Here is a 12,117-nt window from a genome sequence, read left to right on the forward strand (position 1 = left end):
TGTGTCCTGCAGGGGGTTTGAGCGGCGGTTACTGGCATCTCACCACGAACATCGTCAGGCCAATAAATAGATGTTTTTATTTTATTATGAATAATAATCTGTTGTGGCGAGGATTACAATTTCAATTATACACAAACTAGCAAAAAAAACTCACTGTGCCATGGAGTGTAGGTTCATACACTTCACAAACCAGGGGACGCGTCTCCCTAGAAGCCCAGATATGTTACACATGGCATGAAATATAATCTCCCTCTAATTTAATTTCTCACACGTCCGCTGGCGCCCCTGTTCACTCGACGATCATTCTTGAGTTAATTTTAATTGAGTTCCTGAAGAGCAAATACAGAGGTTGTGCTTTATAAAAAGACAGCGAGCAAGGGAAACGGAAACATAAGGAGAAACACCTGCCGAGAATCGAGTCAATAGGCACCAGATAGTTGCGTAAGGTCATATATCACTGGGCTGCATTCTGTCATACCCTGTCCTGAAAGAGGAGAACCGATCAAAATATTCTTTGTTGATTGCACCAATATAAATTACTTGTGTGGCAGCAACAGAAAACAGACCCTTTAGGCATATATAAGCAGTGGGAATTCATTTAAGGTGACAAAGGGCAAGCTAATATTGCCTTTTGTGGGCATCGAGGCAGCTCTAGAAGAGAAAAAATACACAAATAGTGTTCTGATTGACCTACACATTAATGACAAACATTACACATTGAAATAAACACCTCAGCTGCAACGGCAATATGAATTTCATCCTCATAAAATATTTTCCAACACTCAGCTCAAAGCAGCACTTCAGGCAGTGAAAGTCATTTGTAGTTTCAGAAAAACTAGAACAGTTTACATTGTTATTAACAATGTCAGTATAGACATAATTGTAATGTCTGATTTTTAGATATGCATGTACTACAGGCCTAGGGATTTTTAGGACGGCAGTTTGTACTTGCATTTACCTTGATTTTATAGTGTATATATATATACACACACACAAGTCATAAATGTTTTACATCAAGTTCCTACTTGCTCAATAAGCCATTTAAATCTAAAAAGATGATCTATCTATATATATATATATATATATATAAAGGATAAGGATCTGGATAAGGATAAGCGTAAGGATCTGAGCGACTCTGACAAGGGCCAAATTGTGATGGCTAGATGACTGGGTCAGAGCATCTCCAAAACTGCAGCTCTTGTGGGGTGTTCTGGGTCTGCAGTGGTCAGTACCTATCAAAAGTGGTCCAAGGAAGGAAAAGCGGTGAACCGGCGACAGGGTCATGGGCGGCCAAGGCTCATTGATACATGTGGAGAGCGAAGGCTGGCCCGTGTGGTCCGATCCAACAGACGAGCTACTGTAGCTCAAATTGCTGAAAAAGTTAATGCTGGTTCTGATAGAAAGGCATCAGAACACACAGTGCATCGCAGTTTGTTGTGTATGGGGCTGCGTAGACGCAGACCAGTCAGGGTGCCCATGCTGACCCCTGTCCACTGCCGAAAGCGCCTACAATGGGCATGTGAGCATCAGAACTGGACCACGGAGCAATGGAAGAAGGTGGTCTGGTCTGATGAATCACAAGTTCAGGTTGTTGACTTGGCCTCCAAATTCCCCAGATCTCAAACCAATCGAGCATCTGTGGGATGTGCTGGACAAACAAGTCCGATCCATGGAGGCCCCACCTCGCAACTTACAGGACTTAAAGGATCTTCTAACGTCTTGGTGCCAGATACCACAGCACACCTTCAGAGGTCTAGTGGGGTCCATGCCTCGATGGGTCAGGGCTGTTTTGGCGGCAAAGGGGAGACCTACACAATATTAGGCAGGTGGTCATAATGTTATGGCTGATCGCTGTATATTGGACCTGAACCTAAGCAATGTTGGTGACACAGATCCACACAGTATTATCCTCTCTCTTGTGTCTTCTTTGAATGGTAGAATTAACAGGATTGACATTCCTTAAAAACATGCCTCAACTTACCTGTGCACAAGCAGTGGGAAAATCACATACAAGTTACCGTGTGTGTGCTGCATTCATCTCATATAAACAAAACTTTCACTCAATTTCAGCTTGTCCACTGCTTCTCACACCTTACTTGTAGCTGTAGTGTTTTCCAGTCTACACTATCTCCAGGTATACAGACTACATTTAATAACAGAAGTTTTTAACACTAAATCTTTTCAGCATTGTTTTCCAGCCCATTTGAAACTACATGCCCCCCTGGTGTCGAAACTAGGAAACTGTAAACACAAGCTTCTGCCTCTCTTGGAAAACATCACATTGCAATTTTATTCCTTTCAGGTCCTTACCAGCTTCTACCCACTAACCAGAAAGCAAGATGCACACAGCAGGATGGAAAACTGGTCTGAACAGCCCCCAGTTTATAACAATTTGCACACGTACACTCTCCCTTTCCTCTCCCTCCTGCCAGTCTCATCACGGCGTGGGTGGCTCATGTGCTCTAGAGGCGATTGCTACAGCATACACTTAGTCCTCACCGGTCTAGAAGGGATGGCAGCTAGAACTTCTCAACGCTGGCTGGGTTGGGTCCTCAACACTTAAGGTCTTTAAGGTCCTTAAGATTTGTATTTATTTATTTATTTATTATTCCAAACTGCTTCTTTTTTACCCACTGAAACTCATTTGCTGAAGTGAAACCATGTAAGAAATAATAAATCATCCAACTAAGACTATAGCCCTGGAGGATCTGAGTTGAGGAATGTACGCACTCAATAGTAGAACCATGCCTCGAGTTCTCCCAAGCTTTCACAGCACTCATGTATTCTGATGAATGATTGAAAGCACAGCGCTATCGGCATCAGCAAACCTGACCTCAAGCTTTTATGGTTAACTCAAGACTGCACCACAAATTAGGGGCGTGAAATTTGAATTCAGAAAAAGTATCGATTCATTCATATTTATCGATCTAAAACCTCTGCTAAGCTGGTGCAGTCGAGGGGTGAGAACAGGTCCAGCTTTCTGGAGAAAATAAACAAGCCATAAGCCTTCAGTTGGAAAAAAAAATACATCAATAGACTTTTATTTAACTTTTTTTGTTTGTTAGTTTTTGTTTGATGTTTAACAATATTTTCAGACTCATAATTTGTAAAAACATTTCATGAAGTGTATATAAAAGAGGGCACCACCAGAAACAAAAACAGATTAGTTAAATTAATTTGTATATACATGTATGTATGTGCATGTGTACATAATATATACACACAGGCATACATGTATATATATATATTTATATATTTATATATAAAATAAAAGTGATGGTTATTCATTAGATATATGGTCATTTATTTCTCGTTTTGTTCTAGTACCATACAGACACACGTAGTACCATGACGCACAATGACTGCCTGCAGTGGTCTTTCACAGAAAGACAGAGAAGGCAAAGTAATAAATAATGTCCTGTCTCTGACCGCCTGAGAGGGGAGAGACCACTCGACTAATAAAAACTCAGAAGCAACAGAAACACACAGAGGACCATGATGGGACCACAATGGTGGGAGAGAGGGCTGCGACTACAGTGAATAAATAAGAACCGTCACGATCAGGAGGATCGAGTCCAACAACCAAAAAAAAACAATTAAAAGACAAAGAAACAAATCCTCCAGTTCCTGGGATGGACAGGTTTGGGTTTCCACTCTTCAGTCCTCTTAGCTGTGGGCGTCCTGGACAGTACGGTGCGTATGGCTGGCCTATCTCACGAGGAGAGACGTTCACACTGACTGTGCTGGAGCAGGAGGGAGAGGCGTCCCAAAAAACAAACCAAGAAAAAAAGGAAAATCTAATTTCCAACATGGTACAACGTCATCATTCCAGCTCTCCACTCGGTCACCAGCCTCCCCTACAGGGTCTGCGTCCGTCAGTTCTCTCTGCAGACTCACAGACCAGTCTCAACACACCGGAGACATTAGGCTTGCTCGGTTTGTTATCTTACAAAGACTCCCTAGAATAAAGGTTCATAGTTGTCTCTAATAGGACTTCAATGCTGGTGTGATCATCTCAGAAGAAATCTGTCCAGTCCAGAAGAAGGGAATGGTCTTTGCTCCACTTTTGTTTCACATCTTTATCAGCCCCATTCTCTCTCTCTATCTCTCTCTCTCTCTCTCTCTCTCTCTCTCTCTCTCTCTCTCACGCTTCAGATCTACCAGCTGATGCAGGACGACTAGACGAAAAACAAAAAGCTCATCCTGCTGCTTCCTGAAGACTAGAGATAAAATCAAATTGAATTAAAACAAAAACAAACAAAAAAAACAGGTGGGGCTGAAGAGAGAAGTGATGGATGTTTGTGGTGGAGAGATGGAGCGAGGGGTGGATAGAAGGAAGGATAGATGGATGGATGGATAAACAGGCAGGCCGGCTGGCTCGGTGCTAGCTCCACAGTCCCGCATAGTTGCCATGCAGCCCGGAGCACAGCGGCCCCCCAGCCACGAACAGCTTGGTGCCGGAGGTGTCGTAGCAGTGCGTGTACACTGCGTTGGGGAATGAGCTGATGTCCGAGAAGTAGCTTCTCCACGTCTCGTCGTGGTTCTGAGGTCGAAGAGGAGGGACAGGAGTTAAACACAGTTTGGGCACCACAGCTAATTCTAATTGTACCTGCCCCCGAAGTAATTCATGACTGGTTACACTTTCTCCAGTAATTTGAAATTTTCCCCAACTCTTTTTACGAAATACTGCCACATAAGCTTAGAAATCATTAGACAGAGGCAGGGCAGCAGCAGCAGCCACAGTCCGGCATGGACGAGCACGAAGCCCATCTCGCCCTTCACCCTCAGGTCAATATAACCTCTGCCCGCCTCGTGCTGGGCGGGAAGGCTCAGATGACTCATTCACAGAGAGCGAGACACACTGACTCACCAGCCAGCCATTGCCGGTGCTCAGCTTGAGGATGCCATCCCCCAGCCGCCCCTTGTGCCCGCAGCCCACGCCCGAGGGATCCTCCAGGAAGCGCTGGGCACGGATGTCATAGAAGAGCAGCGAGCCCTGGCCTGTGCCCACTGTGATGATGTGCTCGTAGAAACTGACTGAGCGGATCCCTGGGGACAGACGAACACAGAGTAGGGCCGTCACTGCACAGCCGGCACAGCCAGGACACATAGAGACTAGTCAGGGTACAGGGCAGGCTCAATATGATATGTTTTTGCAAGAACCCAAACTATCGGTCACAGAAGGCCTGCGATTCCAACACTGTCCCAATTTTCAGAGCACATGTTATGTATATTGCTCACATGGAATCCAACACAGAGGATCTTCTCAGCAGCTGTGAACAAAATTAGGATGCGTGTACTCACCACTCCCTCTCTCTCGGGAAAACACAGACTTCACATTGTTGGGGGGCTGTCGGGGGTCCAGGAAGGAGACGTGGGCCTGGGAGCCAACAGCATAGACTGACCACTCCTGACCGTACGCCAGGCACACGTTCTCCTTACAGTGAGGCAGCTTCATGGACTGCAGCTGAGAGAGAACACAGATATTACTAACGGAGGACTGGCCGCAATGCACCTTCTCAAACCAAGTCAAACACGTTGTGAAAGGTGTGCCAGGCCCGGATTGACAGGGCCATCTCTTCCAGCTGTCTATGGGGTCCTAGCACAGGCCCAGCACCTCACAAACTGAACCTTAAAGTCTAATCTACAAAGGCCCGCCCGCCTTCTCCCCTCAAGAGCTACATAAGCCCCTTTCACACTAGCATCTGGTGCACGGCGTCAAGCAGGCTGGCTACGCACTTTCACACCAGAAGTAGGTTAGATCTACAGTCACTGACGAAGTTACACACAGTGTCTTGATCTATCTGGGTCAGACCTGGCTGAGGCCCTCCCGAGGGGTCAATCCACTTTATACCCCTCTCATGATAAGGAATAGCAGAACCCAGGTTTGTGTGCTAATAAGAAGGGGGCCAAACAGGCTCTGACTCACCTTGCACAGACTTTGCTCTGCTTTCCAAAGGTGGAAATAGCCATCGAGGGACACCGCTCCGAGCTCCTGAGAGAGAGAGGAGACTCTTGGTCAGCATTTACACTTATTCAGTTACCCTGCTGCTTCCTGCTCTTTATCTAGAGAGGTGCGCGTTTCCTCACTTTGTTGTTGTTGTTGAAGGCCAGAGCGCGCACTTTGCAGTTATAGGGGTTGGTGTATTCCTTGGGAATGTCTTTGAGGGCCCGGTGTGCGATGTGAGAGTAGGTGGGCACCCCGGCCGCATCCCGCTGCCGCTCTGCCCGGCTCAGGACCTCCTCAGACACCTCCCACAGGCCCATTGAGCCATCCCGGGACCCTGCGCACAAAGACAGACACTCAGTGGAGGGGTAATTGCAGAACCGCACACTGAGTAAAGACTGCACAGCAATGGCACAGACCTCAGACTACAATAAGCCACCGGGAATAAGTGGATTAGCTAGCTCAGCAATTCTCCACTGTGAGCAGTGTGGCCGTGTGGATCTATAGGAGCTCAAAATCCAAGTGAAAACACCTGTGTGCTGGAGTCCCACGGCAGCCAGGAAAGAGCACTCACCCGATACAGCCATGGTGTCGCTGATCCATGCGATGGAGAAGATCCAGTCCTTGTGGCCTTCCTGGGAGAAAGGAGAACAGAAGAGAAAATGAACACGGCACCGCCCACAGCCAGCACGCTCTGCCAAGAACACTGACTGCTTCAGGGCTTGTAGCTAAAGACTACTAAAGACTGTGTGTGTGTGTGTGTGTGTGTGTGAGCACGACTCGGTGCATGCGAGTGCCCCAGTGTCTCTGCGAATGCCTGCAGGTACGAGCGGGCCCTTCCCGGGCGTACTCACATCTCCCACGCAGACGGGGTCGAGGGTGGGCAGGCGGTATACGGCCAGGCTGTTGGGGTTGTCCCCACCGGTGGCCAGTAGGGAGCGGGATGGGTTGAGCTCGATGGCGTGGATCCCACAGCCCTGCTGATCCAGCAGAGCACAGCCTGGCTCCCTGTCCTTCAGCATGGGGATGCGTGTGATCTTCCCAGTCATCACGTCCACCACGAACAGCTGGCACAGCGCAGGTGAGGCAGGGGGAGAGAGGCCGGGTCGGCAAAAGAGCAAGAGAGGAAAGAAAGAGACGCATGAATAACCAGGCTGCTTGCACCCAAACTCAATCCCTCCCCCCGCCCCAGCAAGTCTCCTCCAGATAAAGGTGACACAATAGACACACAAAGAGACACCAATCGCCCCCTCACCGTGTTGCACTTAGTCCCACACACCACCTGCCTGTGGTTGAGCCACTGGGAAGCGAACACCTTGTTGAGGGTGCCCAGGGCGAACTCCCTTTCGCGCAGGATGCCGGGCAGCCGCTGGGCTGCGTAGCCCCGCATGCTCTGCTGCAGCCGGTGCTCGTGGTACTGCTGCCGGAACTCCCGGCCACGGAGAACGCACACCATGGAGCGCCGCACTGCCGTCACCCGCTGCCGCTTGCACAGAGACTGCGCCCAGCCCAGCTAGGGGTGAGAGAGAGAGAAGTTAGTTACTGGTACTGATACAGAGGGGGAGACTAAGACATAACAGAAACACTGTAGATGGAGGAGTTATGAGTTGTGCAAAAAAGAACAGTATTTAAAATGCCAAAGCAATTAAGCTGGGCACTGTCTGTGCGTCACTCTCTACTGAGTGAAGTCTTTCATGTCAGTAAGTGAAAACAAAGGAACATGTCTTACCACTATCAACTAGAAACAGAGACGTTACACAGCATTTAAACACAGGCTGATCTGACTGGAAAAAACAACAAAAACAGCCTTTTCTGGGAATATAACTAGGCTACCCACAGACAACACAGAGGAAATGTAGTGTGTGTAGACTATCGGTTTTGTCAGGTTTACATTTTTTAATGTTTTAATACTTTGTTTGTTAGCATATTGTTTATATTTTCAAAATATATTGAAGCATATTTCAGGTATGCTACAGATTGTGTAGAGAAAAAGGAAAATACTTTTTCAAGTTTGCTTGTTGGCGACGAACAAAGGGAGGGAGAGGGATAGAACAGCTGCAGCCCAGTATAAGAGCATTTTGGCTGGGTTCCCTGACCCAGAGTGCTGTGTGTGAGGCCAGAGGACACTCTGACCTCTTCTGTCTGATTTCACCACAAATGCAACACTGCACAGTTGTTACACCACACTGCAAACTGCAGACTGTCCGTGTTACCATAATGATGTCATGGCAAGTGTGAGAATACAGCAAAGTCCTTTTAAGTGAGTTCATAGATGATGCACAGAAAAGATGAATACTTCAAGAAACAGAAAATGCACTTCAATACAAAAGAATAAGCCTAAAGACACCTGTATCACAGTGCAATCAATTCCTAAGTAAAACATATTTAACCTATAAAACCTTGATGTAGATCAAAGGACAATAATACCCTCCCCTCTGTCTCTACATTAACTAACTGCTGCCTACCTCTTTCTCACTCTTTCAGAGCCATATAGAAATATATCAGACAATGCACATTAATTTGAAACTGGTTTTCTCCTCTTAAGAAAACAAAATACAAAAAAATAGTTGACTGAAGTTGCAACACATCAGAGATTCCAGAAATATTTCAGCAAGCTAGAGAATTCCCAGCAGGGATTCAAACTCTTATTTGTTTTAATGTTTTTTGGAGGGAGATTTTTACTCTCTAAAAGTCTGATAAAACCCTTTCTGCCCATGGCTCCTGCTGTCCAGGGCAGATGCCGGCGCACTGAGCTCGGTGACCAGCAGGGCCATGGTGCAGTGCCACTCTCTGACCCACATTGAGGAGCCAACTAGGTCAGATCAGGATTAGTATCTCCAGCCATTCCTGCAAGGTCAGTGTGGAGCCGGCAGCTCAAACAGCCAGGGATGGGGGCTCACCTCCAGTACTGATCAGAGGGAGTCTCTCTCCACCGGGCTGGGCTCTCTGGACACAAGACACTGGCCCAAAAGCCCTACCTTTTTTTCTTTTTTTACTGCTATAAATATTGGATCCGATGTGCTGAATATGTCTCATGTACTCAAACAGACACATTCATTAGTGTTCCCCACTGCGGATGGTATCACCAGACGCTTCCCACATGACATCTACCATCTCTGTAAAAATCACAACGCACAAAATGAGGCACACACAGAGATGGCTTCAATTCTCACATCAGCTCAATATTTCACAGCATGGAAAAATCCCACTTGTGTCTGCGCAGCACAGGAGCCGGAGCTAAACCGTGCCTGTTGTAATATTAAGATGTACAATAAAGGCTAACCCTTTCTCTCATGGAAAATCTAGCAGGAAACTGAACATTTCTCATGATAAATTAAATACACTGGAGCTGCACAGAGCACACGCTGCTCCTCCAACAGTTATTATCACCACCGCCATCTGCGGTACAGTGCAGAGGACTTTAGGACAGATAGTGAAGGGAGGAAGCCCAGCGCCAGTGGGGTGAAGGAGCAGGGCAGGGCCTCAGACAGACTACCTGCCCTGTCTGAGGAACACAAACACCTACAGCATTGTGTGGAGCTAGGCAGAGAAGGAACCTGAGAAATGATTGCCTTAATGTCCTCAATTATGAGCACACAGAAGAACCATGCAGATGTGCATTCTCAGTGTCAAAAAACAAAAGCACACTTGTTGCACACCTAATTGCTTGTTCACGAAAAGTCACAGCAAGAAAAGAATATCCAAAAAAAAAAAAAAAAACACACTGGGCCTAAACATTAGAATAAGAAACAATTTATGGGGTAGTTTTTGCGAGTAATTCTACCTCTTACCATTAATTTAGGCTACAGATCTGGATCTCTGAAATATTCCAGAGGCCTTTCAATTAAATCAGCAGCCACTGGCCCAACGCAGGCCCAACGATTTCCTGAATCTCCACCATTACGCCTGATTAACCCCAGCTCATGTTTAATTAACCAGCAACACAAAGATGTGTCAGCCTCATTGTCCTTAATAAAAACAAATCCCAAGAACATGCCTAATAAATACCTAATTGATGATTGTATTATTAAACTGGCAGAAAAATCTGGTTTAATTACAAAGCCTAGGGATTGTTTAGAGTAATATTTTACAGCAACTAATTAAAAGCTACAAATAAAATACATATGTATCTTAAAATAATGCAAAATAAAAGGTGCACTAATAAACAGAGAGAAAATTAAACCACAGTTAAATAATATTATTGCATTCCTTATTGCCTCAAAAATATTGTGTTACATGGAATTGTATAATAGGAAGGTGTGTGTGTGTGTGTGTGATATATATATTTACCTAATCTGTGTGGGGGCTCTAATCCTGTCGCAGGTAATCATCAACCACATAACTCAAACAACTGATGCAGAACGACAGGAGATGTACAAAGACAGTTACACAATGTCAACCGAAGCTGTCAGTTGCTGCCAAAATGCACGTTTCAAAAACACACGTATTGCCCTGATGCTTGAAGACCATACTAACACACCAATCAACCGTTTTATTCTCCACACAACTGCACCCCACCGATCGCGCAGCGCCTCTGCTGCGTGAACTTTACAGCTGCTGCTCCTGGTGTCACCCGGTTCGGTGACGTCATGGTCACGCCGAGTTAAGAGCACGCTAATCCGTGTGCAAGGCGTTTATAAACTTTGAAGGATCTGCTGTTTGCTAGAGAAAGTGTTTAGTTACTGCAGATCATTATTATTATAGTGACTGCTTTGCTTTTGTTGTTGCAGGGAAATAAACAATTAAATTAATATAGAGCTGATCGTTAGCGAATACGCCTCAAGTTCATTCGCAGGCGGTGGGGTCAGGACTCGGAACACCTTTCAAACTGTGGACTTGACAGCACCAACTGGGTCTGTTTTTCTGCGTTTCCACACACAGCCAAATACAGGCCAGCCTTTTCCCCAATATATTGCCGATCCCATATGGCTGATTCTGGAGGACGGCCTTCCCAACGCAGGCTTACGGGCCTCCTCCTGCTAACCCGGAACCCAAACCCAAACTCATTTCAGAAACTGGTTTTGACTTACTGCTGTACTGGCCTCATTCACCGTCAACAATGTAGATGCAGAACGACAATAATAGTAGTACAGATATTCATTTCAAATATAAAAATAAAATATCGCGATAGGTTGGGTTGAACCACGACGCTATTTGTTTATCTGCTCACTTGTTTTCGCGCTATGGCAGTCACGGTGTAAGTAATTCGGATCATCAGGCGCAATTAATGCAGCGTGTCCTGTGATCCGGTGCACTGGTCCCGGTTCTGGTCCAACAGTGATTGCTACGTGCTCCCATGACCCGCTTTCCCAACACCGCAGAGCCCACGACTCCTCTGCCGATTTAAGTATCAGCACAACAAAATCCCCCAAAACTAAAATGACAATCAACAAATACATAACCACACACGTAGAGATCATTAAAGGACCCAAAATGAAGGTGCCTGGGCCGGAGCCTACCTGTTGTTCCCTGGACTCGCCTGCCTTCCTTTTCCTGCTAACTGTTTTTCTCGCCATAGTCGGACACACACAGGTCCCTCACCCACATGGAGGGCAGGAGCGCCGCTGGGTACTGGATCATATAATGGCGATTTGCTTATTATAGCCCGGGTTGAGCCACGTCCTAGGCCTCCAGAGAAGCGCCTGTGAAGAAGAAGCCCACAATCCGTGTCGCTAGGTCAGTCGTGTCCCCCCGCCGCCGCCGCCACCATCCAGCTGGTACAGAAGTGCACAGGACAGGTCTGTCTTCGAGGAGCGATCAGGAGAGCTCCCCCTCTCTATCACTCTTCCTCCCTCTCTCTGCACCCCGCGTCACCAACGGCAACAACAGCAGGCCCCGCGCAGGCGCACTGAAGGAGTCAAACATCAACAAGAGCGGGCCGGGCGGCAGCCTGCGTGCGCAGCCGGGCACTTGTTTTCTGGTAATGTGAATCTGACGTCAGCGTGTGCCCGGTCCTCCGTGTGTGCTCTGTTGTTTGATGCTTTTGTGCATGCGTATTTACCGTTTATTGCTATACAACTTGACTCCAACGATTTCTCAATTTTCTACTCCAGTTATGGATTGGTTTCCAAACCTTTTGAAGCCAAGCCGCACTGAACTGTCCTCCGTGTTTTGTTTTTGTTTTGGCAGAAAGCCTTTGCGATTGTAATTTAGGAAAACTGTCTTAGTAG

General features: G+C 46.6%; 1 protein-coding gene across 1 annotated transcript; it reads right to left on the minus strand.

Annotated features, from left to right (window-relative positions):
- Positions 1-3,012: 3,012 nt before the first annotated feature.
- Positions 3,013-11,772, minus strand: dcaf12 (DDB1 and CUL4 associated factor 12). The gene is made up of 9 exons (XM_066710721.1): positions 11,407-11,772; positions 7,203-7,460; positions 6,802-7,014; positions 6,522-6,582; positions 6,091-6,284; positions 5,930-5,995; positions 5,305-5,467; positions 4,871-5,049; positions 3,013-4,543 (listed from the first exon to the last, which is right to left on the minus strand). Exons 1-9 carry the CDS (start codon positions 11,461-11,463, stop codon positions 4,385-4,387), a joined length of 1,350 nt encoding a protein of 449 aa, XP_066566818.1. The 5' UTR covers positions 11,464-11,772; the 3' UTR covers positions 3,013-4,384.
- Between the last annotated feature and the right edge of the window lie 345 nt (positions 11,773-12,117).

Source organism: Amia ocellicauda, chromosome 8 (assembly GCF_036373705.1).
Source record: "Amia ocellicauda isolate fAmiCal2 chromosome 8, fAmiCal2.hap1, whole genome shotgun sequence".
NCBI lineage: Eukaryota > Metazoa > Chordata > Actinopteri > Amiiformes > Amiidae > Amia > Amia ocellicauda.